The 23,926-nt window shown below is 47.2% G+C and overlaps 1 protein-coding gene across 8 annotated transcripts in view; it reads right to left on the reverse strand.

Moving 5' to 3' along the window:
• Positions 1–23,926, reverse strand: part of RAPGEF1 (Rap guanine nucleotide exchange factor 1) — a 69,430-nt gene extending 45,504 nt beyond the window's left edge. For 6 of the 8 annotated variants that reach the window (XM_072352756.1, XM_072352753.1, XM_072352749.1 and 3 more), the window contains exons 1-2: positions 23,668–23,926; positions 7,584–7,725 (exon numbers count right to left, since the gene is read on the reverse strand). In XM_072352756.1, coding sequence (XP_072208857.1) covers positions 7,584–7,626 — 43 coding nt within the window. In that variant the 5' untranslated portion in view covers positions 7,627–7,725; positions 23,668–23,926. Of the gene's footprint in view, positions 1–7,583; positions 7,726–21,976; positions 22,062–23,667 lie in introns of those variants that run through there. The other 2 variants (XM_072352750.1, XM_072352751.1) reach the window with 2 other exon arrangements.

A 23,926-nucleotide genomic window follows, 5' to 3' on the forward strand; every position in this document is an offset into this window, starting at 1 on the left:
CTGACCTACTGCCCCTCACAGGCTGCTGGTCTCTAGCTCTGTTGACTTGGCAGCACTACTTCTGAATGAGGCAGCATGAATTATCTGAAGGAAAGTCCCAGTCCCAGCCATTCACAGCAGAATTCACGCCAAATGTACCAACACAAACCATATGGACAGAGGGAATAGCATCAATATTGGTGTATCCCCGAAGAAGGTTAATTACTGAACCACTCAGTCCTTTTGGAAAGCGTATTTTCCAAGTTCTCTGATGATCTACAAGAAATCTCAAAGGTTTGCAGCCGTGCCACATGCAAACTGACTAGTGAAAGACGTCTTTATCTGTTTATCCAGCCAGCTAGATAAAACCATGCTGCCTTGAGAGCAACTTAGAATGTATTTAAGCAAAGAGCACTTTAATAAGTGAAGGTTTGAACTGCCCCTCTGGTGATTGAAATACTCCAACCAAAGGCACTGAACTTACCTTTAGCTCCGTTCTCAAGAAAAGCAAGCACTTCTGCTGTATGTTTCATTTTTCTTTTACGTTATTTGGGAATTGGCTGCACTGGCTGCAATGAGTCAGAACGACCCAGTCCTTGTGTGCAGCACCGCACCACCTCGTTAGCATGCAGACTGCAACTAGCAAATGCCACTGAGTCAAATCTAGCACCCCGAACCTAAATACCACACTGCAGTGTGAACACCACTCCTAATACTCAGAAATCACCTAACCACAACTCAAGGGAAAGAACCTATGCTGCTCTCCCTCCTAACAGCTGTCTCTCCTTCAACTTTTACCAGGCAGGGCATTAAGACCCTGCTATTAACACCCCTCACTGGTGCCAAAGCTCCAGTTAGGTAGGTCCTCTGGATCAAAAATTATGCAGGCTCCCTATTAATGGAAGCCTCAATTATCATCTTGTCTGGCTTCCCTGCTTACAGGGTTCTCAAAGCTCTCTTAGCAGTATGAAGTCCTGTTCAACACACCGGGCAGGGAGGCAATGCAAACACTGGTCACTGTAGATAAACCCAGAGGTATCAGTTGGACTGTGAGGAATCACTGGCAGCAGCTGGCACCCCAACTTAGCAACAATTTACATCACTGCTTTATATCCACAGGGGGATCTCCAAACCTTTAAAGCCTACCCGGCCCTGCAGTGTTGAAGGTCACCACTGAAAACAGAGCCTGGCTGCCCTCACACACCAAAGAAAAGTAATTGTTTGGTACATGATGGGAGAACTTCCATACGTGTGCAGATATGCAGGCTGAGAGAAGTCCTGGCTCAGACTTCATTTCAGGAAGGACTGGCAAACACTCACAATGATTAGTCTACAGGGAAATAACGGTAGCAGCAGCAAATTACATCTGGCTTCTCCATGTGCAGCAGCAAGGTCCAAACTGCTTGTCTGAAGGGGAACAAACCCTTGCTCCTTGCTTGTTTACAGTGATAAATCAGCCTTGCAGAGGCAAGAAAGCAGGGAGATTTCAGAAGACTGCAATTTCCATTTCCTCTCCCCACCAGCCATCCCTACCCAACTTTGCTCAGCAGTGGGTGCACGGCCAGCTTCAGAAAGATGTCAACAGCAGATCCCCTTCACTACTGCCACCAGCCCACCCACTGCCCTTCGCCTTCTTCCCCTTGCATCACACCAAATGCTGTATCATTTGCATGGCAGCACTCTGAAGGGACCCCAGACTTACAGAGCCAGAACAGGAACGAGTGGAAGCAGAATGGGAACTCCTTAAAATAGTACTAACGAAGTAAAACAGCTGCCAGATGCAGAAATAAAGGTTATTGTTTGAGCAACCCCATTAAGACCTACTTTGAGAACCACACATTCGCGCAGCTTTTTACTACCGTCCTGACAACTACAGTAAGCATTTTCCAGATCTGCTCATGAGATTCTGATGCAGCACAGTTAACCAAATGAGTCACAAACTCATTCTCTTCGACTCAGTTGCACTTGGCACTTAAAATAGCTCTCATCTTTTTCCAAGCATGTTGCAAGCGCATCGTCCTTAAACAGTTGGGTCTTCACTTTGTTTGGCACATCTGTGAAGGCGAAGCAACTTGTCTAAACAGAGCAGAGTCAGTCAATGATTCAGGTGAGGATCTCTCCATTTCCAAACATAAAAGTCACATTGCAAACCTCAGCCCCCCCCTCCCAATATCCATGAGCCAAAGCTGCGGAGCTGCTGTGATTATTACTGGACTGGATGACCTTTAAAGGTCCCTTCCAACTCTAAGGATTCTATGATGTTCACTGAATGCCAACAGACATTAGGCATTATAAGCTTTAGGGTTAGCAGCTTTATAAACACAGTTTGCATAGTAATGAATTCGGATGAAGCGGTCTCAAAGAAGCTGTACCGAAATAGGAAGGTAAATAGATCAAAGGTGCAAGCAACCAAAGCTTTTACAGAGGAGGGTTAAAACCTGCCTAGAAAAAGCACAGCTGTGCAAGGCTGACTAGCTCTGTTACCTCTGCTTTTAAAAGCTCACTTGCTTCATCCACTATCCAATTCAAGTCTATAGCGTGCCATGCCTGTCCAGTCAAAAGTTCAAACGGCACAGCATGCCTTCACTGATCAAATAATCTGATAACGCACACAGAGAAGAAAACAGAGCCGTGACAGAGCTCCAAACACTTATCCTGTCCCTCTGCACCTTCCTGCCTGTCTGCAGTAACCAGACTCCTTAATGCAGCATTGAGGCTGTTCCTGAGCTTGGGAATCTGCCCATCAGAGACTGTTCTATCAAATTACTCCCTGCTCCTATTGATGAGGAATTGGCACCTTCCTTCACCGAATAACAGCACCAGCCTCCTGAGCTTCTCCTCTCTGAGAGCAGAAGTGGGGTACCCAGTCCAAATATTAGTAAGATGAATGGGAAAAGGCAGGGTAAGAAGCTGGATGTAGTGATTTCAGCTGGAATGGGGGAAAAAGACATTGTTGGATCAAAGCACTTCTGTCTCAAAGGAACTGCTCTTTCCATCCCCTCCTATTACATCAATCTAGATGCCTTGCTGCTTCATACTACAGGAAAAAGAAAAAAAATCCCTTCAAAATTACTTTACTACAGATTTGAGTTTCTTGATTCCTGACTGGAAGCTTTCATATATCCCCCGCTTCACAGCTAGTTCAATTCCCCTGTTAAAGAGGCTCCTGTGCTGTTGTGTTTGAACACGCTCCAGCTGTTGAGTCATGGCCTTGCATGGCCCTGAAGCCCATCTCCCCCAGGTCGGCACGTGCCTGGGCTCTGACCACACACCGACCTCAGGAGCCTCCTCTGGGGTGTGCACTGATGGCCCCACTGCTGGTCACAGTAGGGCCTATGGCCCAGCCTCACAACACGGCCCTGCTGCTCACAGTGTGATGGCAAAACCCAGTGTGATGAGGAAAGAGCTGCGGACTGCAAACCAGATAGGAATAAAAGGCACAAAGGCAGGCTGAAAACTGGTTTGTGTGCCTCTGTGTGAAGAAATTGGACTGCCCAGGGGAAAGCCAGTAACTCAAAGCTTGCATCTGCAGCACTGCTAGCATAGAAAAAATGGCTGTTTTCCACTCAGGTTCAAAAAACCACTAGAAACTGAAGTCAAAACACACATGCTGGTGAATTCCAGCAGCCCAGCCTGGCAGCGTGCTGCTCACTCTGAAGTCAAAGTGAAAGCTCAGCACTGTGCGGAGCTCAGAGCAGGCCATCTCCAACCCACAGCTGAGGGAACCTTCAGAGAGAGAAGGAAACCCCCATGTCTGCTTCTGGGCTGGTGGAGATGCTTGTGTGCTGCTCGGTGACAGGCAGGCTCCAGCCACAGCAATGCACTATTTGACCATTCCCTTTGGCCACTGTTTGCATCACGTCCACCAAAAATGAAAATATACCTTTCTTTTTTTTCCCTTAAGCTTCAGGATGCAGTATCTTTCCTATCCCCCCATCCTCTACCATGCTGTACGTATTCACACACAGCAACCCTGCAGCTTTAGAGAGAGAAAGCCTTAATAAAGGGGGGTTAAAGTTCATTTTACAGCTCGAACTGATTCTCAAGGCTCGTTACAAAGAATGAAGAAGTCTAAAATCTTATCCCACAGCCCCTTTTAAAGGCCATTTGGGTCTCTGCTGGATGCATACATTTAAAAGCCACCAGATTAAAAATAACAGACATCTCTCCCCATGTCATAACAAAGCTATGGTGCACATTTTTAATCAACTGCTCCTGCCATTTGTGCCACGAGTCCTTTGAACACAGAGGTGACTTACGTAATGAATTACACAACAATGCCCATTAAAATGGCATTTGTTCCCCGGGGCATAGCTCGATCATTTGTGGAAGACAAAAGGCAAGTTGCAAGGCTTCAACTAAACCCTGGCTGACAGGGACTTTAAGGGTTCAGAAGCAAAAGGGGAAAATAATGAGATACAGTTCAAAAGGACCTTTCTGCTAAGCCTGCCCATTGGGTGCTGCAATGTAATACCAAAGGAGGCAACAGCGGTGGGGCTGCAGCTCTTGGTCCTCTGGACCCAATTCTGCTGTCAGAAAAATGAGAGGATAGTTACATCAGAACAGGCAGATGGGTTCAGGAGGGCGCCTGATGACAATCACAGAACGTCCTGCAAGGCACAGATCTGTCAAGATATTACACGAATATTACTGGAGATCCACGGAGGATTAAAGGAACAGAAAAGGAGGAGAACTCCATCTATGTTCCCAGCTTCCACGCCTGCTGTGCCCAGCTCAGCTCTCCTTGACATGGCTTTCCGCTGCATTTCATGCCCTCTTTCTCCAGAAGCCCTAGGGATGGTTTAGCATCTAAAGATGCTGATGTGTAGCACTCGCATGATGCTGCAGGCTGTCCGAAGGATGAACTGCTGTCCTGAACACACAGAAGACAAAGAGAATAGCGTTCCTTTCAGCCTCCTGACTGTGTTATGGGCATGCTGCAGAAGCCTCAGACCTACCACTTCTACCTGAGCAAGTCTGCTTTTCTCAACCTTGTCATCACCCACCGAGACTGGAAGCAATGAGAATTCATCCAGAAACAAAACAAAACAAAAACCGGGCTGGGGATTCAGAAAGAAAGAAAAGGGAGGGTCCCATGTCAACCAGGAAGCTCGCCCACCCTAACCTTTGTACCTTAGGTGGGGTTGGCTCCGAGCACCACGGCCCTCTCCAGGGAATGTTTGCCAGGAGAGCTGCCAGATTTGAGAGGAAAACAGCAGAGGAGGGGCAGCTGAGGATCAAACAATGGCTCCTGAGAGCTGAGGAAACTTTTCCTTTAACATCACGTCACCTTCGGAGCAGGCAGCCTTTGGAAGCGGAAAGACCGACTGCCCTTTTTCTATCTTGGCAGCATTACAGTGAATGAGCATAAAGCAGCGAGCATTAATGATGTGCAATGACAGCACACAAACTTCTATGGAGAAGGGAGGCTCAGTTTGCTCTCAGCTGGCCAGGCTCTGCTCAGTGACTCACAGGCTTCATTATTTTTTATGCCGCCCTCTGGGGCCTCCAGAGGAAGCAAAACATTTTTATTTGTCAGAGAGCACATTTTTATTTAGATTTTTCTTTTCTTTTCTTTTTTTTTTTAAGCAACCGTGAATGAGACATCTCCAGCTGCAGCAACCTCATGTGGAAAGAGCTCACAGTAGACTGCAAGGGAACTGGGAGGCACGCAGGGCAACTTATCAATACAGCCACATTTCCCAACAGCAGCAAAGAGGGTTGGATAAGTCAACAGCATTAATTTGATGGCGCATTAGGCCGACAGCTCTTCTTTCTTCCAGCTTCATGTTTGGAAGCAAATCTTTGGGTTGTGAGGAAGAAAAGATGCGCTACACAAACCAGCCCGGTCAGAGCAGACAGCAGGTGACCTGGCCCTCGTTTAGCCTTAAGTATTTCAGAACTGAGGAATCACTTTGCATGCAGACACACAAACTTGGAACCCCTTTAGCTGCTGGAAATGCTTCTGCAATGCTACCCAATAGATTGACAAGAAGGGGAAAAAAAAGGAGGGGGACAAAGTCACAATTAATCAAACCAGGAGGAAACTCAGAGGAGCACAACTTTGCTACCCAAGTTTGGTTTCTCCCAGCAGACCACAGCTAGCTTTGAGACTTCTTTTGAAACATACAGCATAACTTATTGATAAGCAGCAATCAGGACTTCTGCTCTGCTTTATCTGAGAGCGCCACTCCAGCACTTTGGTTCCCTATCAACCCACAAGCAGAAATGCTGCCATTTACCGAATCATGAGCAAACCTTTGTGCGGCATCTGGTGAGTCTCTGCTAATTTCCTATTTAAGTACTGATTTTGCACAGCCCTGCAAGCCCGAGAGAACTAATGGGATTACGACACTGGTAACACGACGCGGAGCTCCCCTGTGCCAACAGCACTAAAAGAGCACAAGAGTCAAGCAGCCTCCAACATCAACAGGACTGCTGTGCTCCATGCTCACCCCACTCCACACATAAAAAACCATGGAGGCTGCTGGCTAAACATTTCATTTTAAACTGAAAAAACAAACCCTGAAACAGGGCATAGATTCTCCATCACTTCAGCAAGCAGCTCAGAACACAAGAATCACAAAGGTTGCGAGGGAATCTGTACTTACCAAACATGACTTAATATGGGGACCGTGGGCATCCCCGCTTGTCTAACGGCTCTATGAGGATACAGGCATGACAGTGATTCAGACACCTAAAAATAAAGCCCTGCAGGCTCAAGTATGCCCGCGCACTACCTGAGTCACCCCATGCTGCAGGGAGTGTGAGCCACATCTAAATCACTTCATTCACTGCTGTTGCAGCCAAGCAAAAAGGCCTGGTCACTGAGCCTGGCTTAAGCTCTATCTCCCCCTCCTCTCATCTTACATTTAGACTCTTTCCATGATAAAAAAAATAAAAACCTTTGCTAGACTCATGTCTCAATTGTACGGCTGTCAGCTTCGAAAGCTCAGACCTGAAAGATTATAACCCAGTGTTGCCAGAGCTGTTTATCCATCTCCAAGGTGACAGAATGGCGTCAGCGTTGCTCTCCAGGACAGCCAGCAGAGCTGTGTTATTTCAGATGCTTTAGGGAAAAGCCTAATTGCTCACAACCTGCCTGCAGGTTCAACAGCTGAAAAACAAGGTAGTAAATGAGTCTTGAGTTCGCATTCGTCCCACAGCACCAGATTTGAACGGGAAAAAAATTCAGCCCTCTTTCACCCTCGGAGAATAACCTCAGCTCTCATTCATTAAGTGATAGTATAAAAAAAAAGCTGGCTTGGCTCTGACTGACACCATTTCCAGTTGCTTTGGTCATTACTAATTATAGCCATTTTATTTTTGACTTCTCATTGCAGACTCTTTGCACATTCAGAGTCCATTGCGTCGCTAACCTCTGTTTTCTGGAAGGCCTGGGAGTAATTGCATACACTGCCCAAAAGGCTCTTCCCACTCTGCTCCGAGCTGAGCTCAAGAAATAAGATCAAAACATGGAAAACCTTTGCTCGAACACGCTCAGTTTTATCTTCCTCTTTAGTGAGTGCCATAGATGGAGGGCAACAGTCCAGGTGAGAATGTGAGGTAAGCTCTTTTCCATGGATGCTAAGAGATGAGCTAACCTCTCTGAAAGGAAGCCTCATTCCTCGCTGCTCTGCCTTGCATCGTGTCCCCGGGGCTCAGCTGCTGAAAAGCAGATACTCAGCTCTGTAAGAGGAAACGTGTCTGCACAACTCCAGAGCACCATGCTGGGAGCTCACATTTCTGCAAGAGAAAGAAATGTGAATTTCAGGAACCAGGCCAGCAGCACCACCTCCTCCAGCAGCACCGCCACAGCAGTGTAAACTTCCCTAATATTGCTTACTCAATAAAACAAGGCAGAGCAGGAAGGCTATGCAAATCACTCAACTTTGAAGCACCCTGTGCTCTTGCCCCAGAGGGCCGGCTCTCTATCTCCACACACACAGACATGTGCACACAGTGAGACTGCAGCACTGAAGGTGTGAAATTTCTGATGTAATCAGGTCAGAAGCTGCTTTTACATTGTGTCGCTTACAAAGGGTTAAGAGGCTGCAGGCCATATCCTTGGTTCTGTACCCTATTCTATAACTGATAGGATCTGCAAACAAACCACCATTTTTATTGCCTGCCTGCAGGCAGTAGGAAATCTTAGTCCTCTTTGGGCACAATTTGAAACAGCGGTGCCTCCAGTAAAGGGGAACCGAGATGTTAACTGAACGGAGCAGAGCAGGAGGAAGAGGAAATAGTGGCCCTCGTCTTTGTCAGCTGTAGGATTAGCACATACCTCGACCAATATGGCAGGAAGCACAAGGTACATAAGGAGCCCAAGTGAGGTGTCCATCTTTCACTCTGCTGCATGCAAACATTGCAACTTGCATTCGGAGTAAACCATCATTTGTGCCAACCCTATTTCATCCTACCTCCTCTGGCCCGAATTAAATCCTCTCCTACAGACAAAGGTTTCAAAGGTACAGCTATAAAGACCTGCATCTCTCCCTACTCTTCTCAGCAAATCCTAGCTTTAAAACCTCAGCCTTCTGAAGACTGGAGGACTTACTAGCATGGAAACACTAGAATTTCACTTGTTAATTCAGTGCTGAAGAAGCAGCAGCTATTCCAGAGTGATGAGGCTGAACACTGACTTAGCAAAGGGACAGCTGAGCCTTAGCTCTCTAGAGCTCAATTCTTGGCTCTGGTGCAACATTATTTCTTCTGTCACCCTGGCTAGCTATTTTTAAGCAGTCACTGAGAATGAGCAGAATTGGCCCTACTGAGAATCAGCTTCTAATTTCTAATGAGCTTTCAGTGCAGCGATCCAGGAAGTTAACTTGCATTTCAACCTTCAATGCTAACACACAGCAAATGGGTGATAACTAAAGGGAAGCAAACCAAGACCTGTATTTTACCAAAAACAAAGCTGAGCCTTATCTCAGCATCTCTTTGCACTCCATGCTGAAACAACTTTTTTATCACCGAATAAATCTTGGTGAACTATCAGCTCTCAGAATGCCATTGGGGTCCAGAGGTGAGATCCTGCCCCACAGCCAGACCTGCCATGGAGGCACAGGCTCAGTTCATTCCAAGACTATGATCCTCTGCATGCAAAAAAAGGCTATTTCCAAACCTACTGCCCAGATTCTGTGGCAGAATAGACTTAGGAATTTATAAATAAGAAATCATTTTCGACAGCACTTCTATTTAATTTGGGTTTTGACAAAACAGCACAGACCACAACCACCAAAGCTATTTAAATCTCTGCAAAACAACACGCAATCGTCTGGCGATCCTGCTGCCCAGACCTGAAAGGTGAATCGATACCAACTGCAGTTAGAGATGCATTGAGCAATATCTGGGAGCTGGTTTGGTCCATCTGGCAAACAGCAAGCAGCCTGCTAGGAGAAAGCCCAGCCTGCACGGCCTGAGGGCGCCTGCTTCTCCTCGGGGTAAACCTGGGGCTTTGTCAGAGCTTTAGCATGATTAACTCCACGCTTTGACACGTCAAACCCATTCAGTAACCTACTGATTTCTGCGGCGGATTTAGTGTGTCGTGGCAGTTGGCTTCTAAAAGACAAAGGCGTGTTTAGCAAAATATCCTTGGTGCCATTGTGAGAGGGTAAATACCTCCCAGACCTTCTGTGTTTAATGCTGCCACCTGATAATGCCTGCCTACCCTGCTCAAGCTGCAGCTTTGTTCCAAGGGAAACTTTACTTTGCCCTTGCCAGAAACAGCTTTCAGCTGGACCCAGCCAATGAGTCAACAAAACGACACTGCAGTACGGCGACAAGAACTGCTGCAAGCCATCCATCAAGTGATCAGCAGCCCGCCAACACGTGACCCATGTATATTAACACCATTTCGCAGTGTAAGAGGCATCTAGCGGCAGCCTAGTTAAATATCATAGTGTTATAGTTGCCATCTAGTATCAAGAGCTAAAAAATACTTATGGCTAGGATAGTATGTTTCTAAGACTGCAATAATGAAACTTAATGGGGAAGTGGCACTGGTGGCCCATAGAGCTTTATATTTTCTCTATTCTTAACCTGAAAACTCATGGTTTGTGCATGAAGAGGGGAAAAAAGAGAGGAAGAGGAGAAGATGGGGCACTGCTTGGCTAACTTTCTGCTTGGAAACCTTCCCTTTCCTTTACTCCATATATAGGTTTACCTAACAGAATCAACCTGCATCCTACCCCCAGTTAAGTGGGTAAGTGTCCCCTGCGTACGCACCAACTCTGCTCTGAAGCTCAGCAAATAACTCTCAGCTCTGAACTGCTGATGTCTGTAGAAGAACGGCAGATGGAAAAGATCTTTCCTGCTCCATTTCTGGCAACTCTGCAGTCAGGAAAGTCTTTGAACATACTAAATGTGCCATCATTCTTCATTAACCTGAAAAACAACGATGCACCTATTGCAGAGACTGCAAAACACGATGAAAACATCTCAAAGGAATGCCGGAAAAGGCACGTGATTTGGGATAACCTGGGTGATAAAAATACACAGACAGACACAAGTTCCTCCACAGAATTACCCTTGACAGCCTCTATGACACTGAACGCTGCATTTCCACATCCATCCTGGTAAGAAACACAAAGCGGAGATCCGAGACAAAACTGCCTGATTGCCATTTTGCTAAGAACAAACAGAGCCACCCCACAGCTCTGCATACAGCAGCCACAACATTGAATGATGGAAGCGAACCCATTCACATGAAAACTCTGAAAGAAGAATCCCAGCTAAAAACCTATAGAAAATGCTTCCCCGACTTCAATACGTCAAGCACATTCAAGTTAATTTGCCATTCACTGGTAGAGAACAGAGCGGATGAAGAGCTGAGCTGGTTTTCTGGCAGCTGCAAGGATCCATACTTCATGGGAGATCACTTGAAACTCTAATACACTTGTAATGTATCACGATAAAGCGTATTAACATCCAAAGCCATAAGAACCTTATGGTTCAGACTTCAAAACGAAAGGGCTTTTCCACCCAAGGAAGTCAACTGAAATCAAGGGGAAGGTTGGGAACTCAAGCACCACATTCCCAACTGACTTCCTATAATATAAGGTTTTACTTGGGAGAAAGACTTGCAAAGTGATTTGAGCCTAATTAGAAGCCAAACTAGAAACAAAAGGAAATACTTGGGATAATTCTCAGATTTACAGGAAACTGTTTCTCAAAGACAAAATATAAAGTCCAGCTCTGCTGAACAGAAGTGGCTGCCAAGTCTCCAAGGAGGTTTCTCTTGCTGGCACCTTCCCTGCCATCCAGCAGTCTGCTCTCAAAACTGTTCACATTCATTTACTCCTCACCCCCCCCACCAAAGACTTACAGTACTTAAGAACGTTTATATTCTTTTCTGTTTCTTTAATAATGCTCCTGTGTTACCATAAGGAATAAAGAAACCAGAAGAACTAAACCTGCTCCTCCACTAACTTAAAAACAACATATTCCATTGTAAAGCAGAAAATCCTGTTTGGTGCTTTCCCGTTAAAACCACGTCTGCAATTGCAAAACAATCCAACCAAGAAATGCCAGCTCCACTGAAACACTTGGCAAGTCAAGCATCCAGTGGGAGACAAGTCAGCTGCAGACATAGCAGGAGAGCTCCAGGCTTACATTTAGGTGTTTGCCTGAACTTAGCTTATCACCAAGCAAGCATTCCGTTTTTACATAGGAATTTGCAATGATTCTTTCAGACCTTTAACGCCAAATCCACTAACCCTGGTCCTGAATCCATGCAGCATTCCTGTGAGCTGCTGGAAGCACACACTGCCAGCCAGCTGGATGCAGGCAGCAGTTTAGCAAAGCTGCCCAAGCAATATTCAGGTTCCTGGGATAGACACAACCAATGTTCTCAGCAAATGAACCTGTGTAGTCAGTCTCACCGTCTAGAAGAAGCTCTCTGGATGTAAAAGGATGAACGCTTACAGGTTTTTTTTCAGCATTTCAAACTAAGAAACCACTGCCTCATTTTCTTTGTTGGCTCCCATGACAAGACAGATAGGGATTTGGAGGCTCCATAGCTCTTCCTAGTAGAGACACAACCCCATATTATACAAAAGAACACCTGCTGGGACCTGAGGAGAAACAAGAGAAAACAAAACAAGGAAACCAAAGAAGGAAACAAAACAAACAAGGAAAATCCTTAAACAAACAAAGACCATCTTTGAAATCTGCTCAATCCATCCACATAAGTGCTGCTTGTTTATGACGATCTTCATTTCCAAGCTAGTTTTACACTTTCGAGATGCATCATTTTATCTTAAAAATACGACCTACATTTGAATGTCTGTGTAAGAGCACAGATGCACAGGGCGCTTTGCATGTTAAATGTGTGGCTTTATTGAGGCTCACATTTCACACGTGCCCATTATTTCAATAGTTAATCTGTTCTGACATTGCTTATTGTTACGGGATCTAAAAAAAATAAGAGAGAGCCCATCATTAAGAGTACGATAGCAAGCGGCCTATCTTCTCAGAGGCTCAACAGACAGGGAAGGAAAAAAGGCCGCCCAGCTGTCAGTCAGACTTTTTAATCAGGCTGAAACACTTTGCTGCCGAGAGGGGGGTTCAATCTCTCCAATCCACACTGCCATTGCTCACGCTGCTTTCTTAATTAGCAGCAAGTGGACAACAGCTGTCAGTAGCCCGGAGGCCAGAAAGTTATCAGCAGAAAGAGATGTGTGTTAGGAAGAGAGCCGTGCATGGTGAGCCCTGGATCAGTCCATATAGGATTCCACAGCCGGAATCGATGCTGACACACGGCCCCATACAGTGACACCAAGAGGATGCTCTTCTGAATGGCTCTGGGCTGGCTGCTTTAACATATGACTAACAGCTTTCTTTTTCTTGTGTTTTTGTATTCCCGTAATGGGAAAAGTTAAGCTGAGAATAGGAGGAAATGGGAAGGCCATCCTAATGTCCCGATGGAGATACATGGGGGTCAACTCAAATGAAGTCTTCAAGTCTGCTCTGGAGCTTCTGAGAGTAAAAGCTGGAACGCTGGGAGCTGGGGGGAGATGTTTCACTTACCTGAAAGAAATCCTAGCTGAAGATAGAAACTTAAACAGAGGCAACTACATGCTGTAGCCTGAAATAGCATGAAAAACTCTACCCAGTCATTATCATTTCTGGATTAGATCCCTCTAAACCTAAGTCATTGGTTATGACCTTCTTGGGGCACGTATTACTCCAGCACAGATCAAAACCAGATTTCTGTCCTGAAGAGAAAACATTGTCTGGTCAGACCTACCATGCTGTTATCTACCAGCTCCCCAGTTCTGGATGGTGGCCTGGCTCAGGCTAGGAGACCCTGCTATGGATGGAACAATGGCTGCCACCATCAAGTCTCTCATGGAAGCTACCTTGCAAACAGAAGCAAGATACAGGCTTTGCTGTCAAGGTACACAGGACAGAAAACATGAACCAACAAAGAAATGCTTTTCCATTTCAAAGAAATAAACTAACAGCTTCCCTGTCGGACACAGTGATTACTGTCATTTGTGGAAATGGGGGAAACTAGAGGCAATTTGTCAGCGATCAAATGCACTGTTAAAATTGCCCAAGTGTTAATGAAAATCTGCCATCTCCCTAACAACCACTCGAACCTATTTGGGAAAGGTGGGCTTCTTTTAAACTTGGCTGTAACCTACTCGGAAGGCATAAATATGGAGCAATTTTCTGCAGCCTGTCTGGGAGGCTGAAGTTCTGGCACTTCTAAATATACATCAGCTTTGTGAGCTTGAACCTACACAAGGGAAACTGGGCTGCAGATGGAAGCATTTCCCCAAGCTGCCAGTAGACCAGCAACGCATTTAAAAACCCTCATCAAATTAAGTGCTTAATTACAACTCAGACTTTGAGACTCTGGAAATTAGGATAATCTTCTGGGAAATTTATGAGCCTTCTGCAAAAGAAATTACAACACACGGGCCAAAAAAAGCACAGAGTTTGGAGAGCACCATCCCATCCAAACACACCTTGTGCTAGATTCCTCACCCTAATTCCCTGAGAACGTTTGAGGTGAGATCCTCGATTTCATTTCAGATTCTCGAGACCCGGTGGAAAAAGTAGGATCAGCAGAACTAGAGTGCTAAGTCATGGAAAAAGTTGTGCAGCTTTTGTCGAGAAGAGCTGATGGGAAACTGGGAAACTGGCTGCCCAGGGATGTTCTCAGACCAGGTGAGAGCACCAGAGGCAGTGTCACTGACTGCACTGCTTAGAGATGTTCTTAGCACAGCCACCCACATCTGGCCAGCAGATCCTGGCTACAGCCTTGCCTGCCTGCTCCGCTCCTCTAGGTGGCATGCTGTGTGCACACAACACACCTGCACCTTCCTGCAAACAAAGTGATGCTGTGCCCATGCAACACGCTGCGTCTGTCACTCTCACCAGCCAGCAAGACCTCAAACACCTTAAAAACGTGACCTGAGATCCCACTGAAAGGATACACAGCTCTAGCAAGAAACTGAGCGGCCAAATGGCTCTCAAGAAGAAGTAAACACCATCTGATCAGAGCAGCGAGCATTAAACCAAACCAAGGTGGAAGCTGTACTTACTGTTCTCGCCTCACTGCATGCAGCACTTCTCATCACCACCCGTCACAGAGCAAAAAGGACAGAGTAAATGCTTGCGGAGCGCTCCGAAAATATAAAGCTCTAGATAAACTCCAAGAAACTATTACTCACTTTCCTTTCTGATTCATGAAGTTATTACATCAAAGGAAACTGAGTTTTGTTTCTCAAAATAAGCCAGGACATCCCACGTTTCCCATTGTTACCACCCTCATGAGCCATGTCCAGCACCAAGAGAAGCTCCACTGCTCGTCCCTTTGCTGTGAACATGTACCACTATTTGGGGACACATCCCTACCCATCTCCAGAACAACACTGCTGAGTCAAAGCCTCGTGACACATCTGGGCAGGATGTGTTACAAACACTGAGAGCGTATGTGCAAGAAAACTAAAAGCCAGGAGAAGCAAAAGGTGGTCAGAGGTGACAAAGCAAAAATGACATCCTCGTGTCAAAGGCAACAGAACAAACAGCAATACAAACACAGAGCTCAGTGGCAACGTGAAGGAAGTACTGAACTGCGAGCTGGAAATATCTCAGAAGCTGAGCTAGTGTAGCGTGACACTAAGTGTGTAAGAGATCAACTGCAGGTGAAAGCTGTAGAACTGAGGCTCCGGCTGAAAGCCAAGGAACATCAGCACTAGGAAATCCTAAAAGCCGTGGAGCCAGGAGAAAGCCCTGCTCACAGCCACAGAAGCTGCTACATCAACTCAGCATAGGATAAATGAAGTAAATTCATACCCTGGAGCAAGAGTCTGGGGAGTGTCCAGACAAGCCCTTACAAACATTAACCAGCCTGAAGTTAAACACCTCTCTGTAAACTATCCTCCAGACTTTGACACCGTTAAGAACCAGAAAGTTTTTTCCAATATCAACTTGTAAGGCGGTGAAAATAGGAAAGCAGGTTATCGATGGGGCTTAACCAGATCATTTGACAGCAGACCATTTGAGCTCACGCTGCTTCCCACTCATCTTCAGGCTTTCACAAGACTTTTCTTGCAGCTCGCTCACGACGAACAGCTGCTCTGGCAATTGCTGGAGTCAGCATTACTTCCTGCCATGAAAAAATCAAATGCCATCAATATATCTCAGTCCAGAAAGCCATACTCTCTTGAAAACAATTCATGATAGGGTTTACATATCAACTGGCTGGGTGCCACCGACACTCCCTTCCACAACGGTCACACCCAGCACGCAGCTCAGTATGAGACAGCTGAAAGGGAAGACAACTTATACAAGTTCCCAGGGTAAGGAGCTGCTGAGAAGCACTGATCTGGGACCATGGAGAGGTCTGAGACTCTGTCAGTGCTGATCTTATGCTCGAACACAAATGGCTGTGAGCTCTCGTACAGCCACACAGATCTCCTTGTCTAGCAGTGCTGCCCACAATGAGCCGCAGTGAGGCAGGGCGTCAATACAAACATTATTGGATTAATTGCATCTGTTGATTAAAGCAGCCCAAGAACAGCCTTGTTTCAATTGCTGGCTTTATAATTCAGTACTGATACGCTACTATGAGTGCTGGATGGATGAGTCAACAGATAAAACACAAAAGCATTTGTAAAGAGAGTCTCACTGCAGTAATCTGACAGGCTGCACAGCTACACAGAACAGCAGACTTTACTGACACAGCTTGCTCACGGATCCCCAAACTTCTTCATTCCAGCCTTCTCTTTTTTTGCATGCTTTACAGCCAAAACTGAGGAAACACATGCACTGCCACCTGTGTGCACAAGAAAGATGCGTAAAGATGCATGTGCAATAGAGCCTAACGCTGCTTTTTAAGCTAAGTCTTCTCATTGAGAGAAGTGGAGGCTGAGGTCTCCCAAAGCACTCCTGTGCAGGACACACTTTAAAACCATCACAATGACACAGCAAAGGACAGGTGTGAATGATGGCACTTGGCACCAACTTACCTGCAAACACCTCTTGTTATTAAGGTCCAAAGGCACACACAGGGCTCCCAGCTGGGAATTCTTTACCTGGGCTGGGCCACAGTTCCTGGTATCATTTTGCACAGGAAAATATATGCAGGTTCTTCCTCCAACATCATTTTCCAAAGCAGGATGAAAGCAAAACAAAACCAGGACGCTCAACAGAGAACAGGGGCAAGAACTCCAGTATTGACCCCAAAATGCACGGAAAGCAAGCAGTACCTTGGACTCCAAACTATGCCGGCCTGCTACTCTGTTAAACATTTGTCACAGCCAAGGGTGAAATTCAAGGAGCAAGTGGCAAAGTGAGACGGTGCCCCCAGTGCCAGCAGTGCCAACAGAATTACTGCAATACCTGCAGCCTGCAGAAGTAAACACAGCAACGTTATGATTATGGCTCATCTCATTCTCAGCTTTGCAAAACACGGAACCAAATAAATACTAACTGTAATCTCAACTAGGCTTCTCCTGACGAGCAAATTACTGGAACTTGAGTCAGAAATCACATTTTACCCATTGCAAAGAGTAACCCAGGCAATTCCCCTGGTATGTTTCAGGATAAAGGGCATTTTACAGCTGTATGACTTGGAATATTTTGGGAAAGAGAGATGTTTTCAATTCTTTCTGGTTCATTTAACGAAATCTAAACACTGGAGCTTAAAATAATCCTGATGGACAAAGAGGACCAGGCCTTCCTACCCAGTACAGCATAACCACACACTGCATCAAAAACTATTCCATGTCCTTTCCTTTGGTGAAACAGGGGGGAGGGAGAAAAATAAGACACAGTAGAGCAAAGCCTCTCTACCCAGACCGATCTGTTTTACCCTGGAAGTATTGACAGATGAGTAATGAAAACTGCTGCAGACACAGACTCCTCTTTAAGCAGCATCAGTTAATAAACCACAACCACAGCTGCAAAAATATTGAGGAATTTAACCAAACGACCCTTTCAAGGGCACGGGAGGACAGAAAGAGGAAACGATCCTGTGATTTGTTATCATCCCAAAAGCTAACACCACAACATGCAGCATCGACACAGCGCTCCTGTTCTGGATACGAGAAGGTTGAATAACAGCTTCATTAAATGCATGCTATTGAGCATGACCATTTCTCATCTTACTCTGTTTCCATGTTATGGTAATACTTGAAACACGATATTAGGTTACCAAAGCTTCTAGATGCGAAGTGCCCCAAGAATTAAATGATAAAAAAGGAAAAAAAAAGAAGGATAAAATAACAATATGAGTGTGAGCTCTCCCCATGGGGCAAGCCACAACACTGCTAACCTTGCAGCTCTTCTGTATAAGTTATCAACTCTGGATCCCAGACTCAGAACCAGACCCCCATCAGTAGCCATGTGATTTTTTGGCTATTGCCAGCAGGGCTTCATCAGACCACATAGCTGCCAGCCCATGTGTTATTATGTACACAAGCCATGAGTACTCACTGAACTTGATTTGCATCAAAACAATGACATCAGCACTCACCAACCTTCAGACATGGCTTTGATTGATGCTAATGCAATTACACACCTTGCTGCTACAGCTGCGTGGGATCTGCAGACAAACTGAACTGCCTGCCACCATCCTGGTGTTCCTCCTGCATCACCTGAACTTCAACCAGAACAAGAAGTGTAAAACACCATTCAGGTGGGAACTGTGGACACAGACAACACTGAGCAACTGCCAGGTACGTTGTTTGTTCACTAAACAGCCCTAAGAACCCAAGCAGCCCCAGGCAATGCTGAGTGCCTGCACTGGGCAGGGATGGCCTTGATCCCTCACATCACTGCACCTCCCAGGCTGCCAGCCAAACAAAAGCCAAGAGAGAATTTCATGCATCTCATTGCGGTGTACCTGATGTCTCTGAGGAGCCTTAGCCATATTACAGCGAAACGTACACCTAAGATTTGAGGTCTGCTGAACAAGGCTGTAATTCAGGAGAAAACCTACGAGTAAAAGCTGCCAATGCGTATTTAAAGCAGTTGTGTAACTGCTTTCACCAGAGACAGACGGGAGCAAAACCATCTTTGTTTAAAGTCTACCTGGAAACGCACAGTCACGAGGCCCAAACTCTCTTCACACAGTTCCCATGAGATCATTTGCCACTTATGCAAGTCCCCATAACTTCATAGGTGAGCACTGACACTGTTGGTAAACCTTCCTGGTTCCTCAAACTTACTGTTTTTCTTTGTCTATCATTTAGTTTAAGGCATCTTCTAATTAGAAAAGCAGAATCCGTCCACAGACACAGAAAAGTCATTTAAATGTCAAAAATATCCAAAAATGGCTATTTCTTTGCTTGTCAAAGTCTTAATGTCCACTCCTAACAGTCCACTCCTAATGATGAAACCCAGGTTGTGTTAGAAAGTCAGGCAAGAAGTGGATGCAAAACCATCTGCACTTTATTTCCCCGTACACAAACAGTCAAATTGGTGTTAATAAAGCCAGAACACAGAAGAAAAGGGTAACATATCACCCAGCAAAAGCTGCTCTAAGCCGTTTTGTCCTGTTATGTGATGCCTACCAGCAGAAGGATTCACCAAACACAGCTGTCTGGCATTGGTTGCAATGTACTGTACATCCAGAAGGAAAACATTGATTTCCCTGCGTGCCCTTTATTAAACGATGCTTGGTTCGTAAAGGAAACTTTCTAAATATGGAATTCATTCCTGTGGCTGCTCTGTCCCCTCTATGACAGTAAGGGCAGGACAAGCTGGCAGATAACAGAATTATCCCATAGGAGATGTAAAATGGAAGCTTATTGGGAATGCAGGCCATCTTCCTGTGTAGACCCACTTCTTCCTTGCTCTCAGCACAAGAGCTCTGTCTCATAAACTCCAAAGAAGATGAGCTGTTGCACCATCCGTAATAGAAAATAGAGGGCTTGAAGACCTCTAAGTGAAATTAGCAACACAAGTAAAAGAGTAGCAACAATCTCATCCATCAGCCTTCTTGGGATGCTTCACATAAGCATCTCTGCATGAGCATCAATGCCACCCGCCACAGCAAGAGATCAGCAATGCATTATGAAGAACAGGTGCTCCATGCCAGCTAACAGAGCTGTCAGTTTGTCACCCTGTGAACAGCAGAAGGGCAGAGCCTTCCTTCGGCAGCACGTCCCAACCTGCAGCACATTCACCTCCTGTCTCCGTGCCTTCCAACAAGCTTCCACCACAGCTGCAAGCTGCCTCCTCCTTGCCACCCTTTCTCTTCTCGTCCCCTCTTTGCCTTTTCCCTATTTGCTCTATTGACACGCAACACAGCTCACCTCATTATGGAATAAACTGAGGGTTAACCTACGTTTCAATAGGACCCACGACTTTGCATCACTGAGAAGAGTTGTTCGGGCACCAGCTAACAAAGCAGTTGCAGACGGACTCCCTTCTCTAGGAAGGAACACTGGGTTTCCTGCACTCACACAACGCTGTGCAACTACTCAAGCCATGCTGGAGGATGGTGAACGGGAAACACTCTGCAGTTGAAACTGTGGACTGAGATGAGAGCCATCAGCGCAGGGCTCTGACTGACACTGACCTTCCACACATCCCTGCGTGCCAGAAGGTTAGCAAGAGCCAGGAGGAGCTCCCCCCATATAGAGCCACACAACCAGCTATATTTAGTCACTGCGGTCCAAGGAAAACCACTGCTTGCACTGAAAATACATTTAGCAATTGTTTCCAGTTTCTGCTCTTTCATTGACTAAGGCACGGCCCAGCTGCTGTGCATTCCAGCAGACTTCAGCTGTCCTTTCTTCCCCACTCCTTGCCCACTTCCTTCTTTCAACTGCCACAAATATCTGGGCCCCGCAGCGCTCCTCCTGCAGGCTGCATTTCTGCACACGTCAGTGCTGATGCTGTGCACCACAACACCTGTCAAGCCTACACTGACCTACCAAGAGATGCAAAATTCCACCCTCGGTACCGTTTCCTATGGAGCACGAAATAGCAATCAACCTGTGCTGTGCATCTACGCAGAACGAGATGGGACTGTTGATGCTTACGAAACAAGCTGCAATAAAACACACGTGGGATGCTGCTATCTGAGCAGCCTGCAGCAGGAACTGCAATGTGAGGAAGGATTGGAAGCATTCAGGACTGTGCACTGACTCCTTCAGGAGAGTTTCATTCTCAGACTCCAGGATAGAACACCCCGTAGGGATGCACCCCGTATCCTTCCTTGGCTTGAAAACCAGCACTACAACCAGCACACAACCACCACTTGTGTCAGTTCACTGTAGGTCTAACAAACTCAACCTCCAGTTGGGTCCTGAGCTGAATGAACACAACTGCACAGACAAGCAGGCAGCTGAATGCTTGGAACAGCATGTCATCCGTCAGGTAAATAAATACAGGGATTCACGTATTGCCATGGCAACAGGAAAACCAAGCAGGATCCGTGGCCTGCTCCGCTTTCTTGGCAGCTCTGCTTTAGAAGGAACAAGTATCTCCTGTAAGTGAAGACCAAAAGTACAGATGCATCAGTTCTAGAGCAAAGAGCAACCAAGGACGGATGTAGTTCTTCCTCCTCGGGTCAAACGGGTTCTGTTTTCAGAAAGTATTTGGAGTTCTGGCTGGAGCCTGAAAAGCAGAGACTCTAGAACTGCAAACACTGCAACATACCGCCTTGTTCTGCACTACCAGATGGATCCCCTTCACTCCAAAGCAGCGCTATGAATCACTCCACAGTGGCCCTTCTGTCCAGCACAGAGCAGAACTGAGAGCCTCTCCTCCCTGGTGGACAGGAGCTATTATGCACCATCATTTACTTTAGTATGTTGACAGCATGTTTCACTTACAAACCCAGGGAGCAGAGGCACACAGGACCTATGTGGATCTAACTCCAATACTGCTGTACCCCCACAGCCCGACTAGATGTCACTTTCTCATTCCATATGAACACGCAGATAGTCCAAGCAGAGCTGCACACCATTCTGAAGCTATTCAAGAAGACACCTCACCAGCCAACAGCCTATTTTCCTTACAGCACAGTGGGTCTTGCTCACCTTTCCGTTCCCATAAGAAAAAACCCCATTAACATACACAAATAAGTAGATCTCAGATCTCACAGCGTTCGGTCCATGACCCTGCATCCTCTGCTCTGCTGATGGATGGACACTGTACGCATTTGGACAACTATTACCCCTGAATTACCGCAGTGTTATGGGCTGTGTTTATACACCGACCCCACTGTGTCAATCATACCTTCCAACACTCTAACTGTGACCAAGAGCTCTCCATAGCACAGCCGCCTTCCAGCCCTCCTTCCCTCCCAACCCTCCTCCAATTCAGACCTATTTCTTTGTCCCTTTCTCAATAACCCCCTCCTTAAAGAAACACCACCACAAGCAGTTGGAAGAGCACAGTTCCCCAAACCTACACCTTCTCTTACTCAGCAAATCCCCATTACACTCCATACCCACTACAGCCCGCCTCCGCATTAAGGCTTCACCCACGGCACCTTCAAACCCAATACACACACAGCACTGACCTGGCCACGGATCCTGCATGATGTCTTGACTTCTTCAATGGGAGTTCAGTGTGTCTCAAGGCCGGCTCTCTATGCTGCGCAGCGTTATGGGTTTTGTATGGTTATTTGGGGCCTTTCTGTCCTACTGTGTGTGGAACCACACCGTGTTTGTGTGTGTGTCTACACAGTTCATCTTCCAGTGTTTGGACTCTTCACGCTGCTTCGCTGGGGTGGAGTCCTATTTGCTATTCTCACAGGGTTATTGACTGCACGCGGATAAACAGAACGTGAGCACTTAAGAGTTTCACATCTGCAATTGCTGGCTATAGAACGGTCAGCGTTTGCTAAAGCCCCGAGCCTAGTTCACCTCTAATGCAAACGAGCAGCCATCAGTTCAGAGCTGGCCCAAGCTCTCGTTCCCTGCTTCCAGGAGGAGAAGTGGCAGCGACGCTCCAGTAAGCACGGTAAAGAGAGAGCCAGGATCCCCCCCCAAGGCAGAGCGTTACACTGCCATGCTATGTAAGGGACGGTGCATCAGATTGACCTCTGATATTTCTGGAACAGCATCTGTCCCGTGATACGAGGCACACACTTGTCAGACCGAGTGCTGAGGGCTGGGATCACGCCTGTGTGCCGCATCGCCAGCACGGCTGCAGAACCTGAGCACAAGGGAATTGCTTCTTGTACAGCACAGGAGCCAGAACAAACCAGGATGGAGCCATCAAAGCCATGGAGGGCTGCTCCCAGCCCCACTCCTCTTCAAGCAGGGATCTTCCTAAACCAATGCTCTGGGAAGCCCCAGTGCTGCACTTCACACATCTGACTCACTCAGCTGCACGGTTAGGAAAGCATCTAACTGCTCCTTTACTATAAGAAACCACCAAAAAAAGCATCGCTTTTTTTTTTTTGCTTCTCTGCTAATTAAACGCGACGTAATGAAACTAAACAACATCAGCTCTCGGTTTGCAAAGCGCTAATCGAGGCTTATCGCCGCACCGCAATGGGAGGCACAGGGGGCACCTCCAATGACAGCCGAGAAGCAGAACCCGCACGGGGTGCGCTGGGTGCTTCCAAAGCGGCACCGGCGGCTCAAGGAGAGCCCCGAAGGAACCGCTGCAGCTCAGCCCTTCCCTGAGCTGTCTGCACACAGCCGGAAAGTTGGAGAAGTTGCAATTAATCACTGCGTGTAGGCCAGGAAGCGCTGCAGCTCTGATGTGATGCTTTGCTGTGCACTGAATGGACGGCGAGGGAAAGGAAGGGAAAGGAAGGGAAAGGAAGGGAAGGGGGAGGTGTGTGTGTGGGGGGGGGGGTGAGGAGGGAAACAAAACAACGGCGAATAAAAAAGGAAAAAGGAAGAAAAAGGAAATAAAAAAAAAAAAAAAAAAAAGGAGAAGCGGAGCAGCGAACACAAAGCCCGAGGAAACGATAATAATAATAATAATAATAACATACAAATAAAGGGGGGAAATAAAAGAAATCCACCATGAAACCAGCGATGGAGCGCGGTATCGCGGCACAGCGGCGGGGCTCGGCTCGGCTCAGCTCAGCCCTCCCCGCCGGCCCGGCCTGACAGCAGCCCCGACCCGCCGCCTCCCCCCGCCCCAAGGCCGCGCCGGGCCCACGCCGAGCGGCGGCAGCTCCGGGCCGCGGAGGGCGGGGAGGAGAGCGGGGAGGAGAGCGCTGCCGCCCCGCGGGGCCCTCCCGGCGCTCACCTGCTTTCTCGATCTTGCCGGACATGTCGGAGCCGACGCTCGGCGCTCAGGCCCGGCCGCCGCCAGGAGCACAGCGAGGGGCCGCGGCGCCGCCACCGCCGCCTCCTCCCGCTGCCGCCGGCCGGCCGCGATCCGGGAAAGGCGCCGCGGCGGCCCCTGCTTGTCGGCAGGCCGGCAGGAGGGCAGGCAGCGCTCCCGCCCCCCGCCCAGCTCCGCCGGGCCGCGAGGGGAAGAGGCGGCCCGGGGGCTCCCGCCACAC

Source organism: Excalfactoria chinensis, chromosome 18 (genome assembly GCF_039878825.1).
Source record: "Excalfactoria chinensis isolate bCotChi1 chromosome 18, bCotChi1.hap2, whole genome shotgun sequence".
Lineage (NCBI taxonomy): Eukaryota > Metazoa > Chordata > Aves > Galliformes > Phasianidae > Excalfactoria > Excalfactoria chinensis.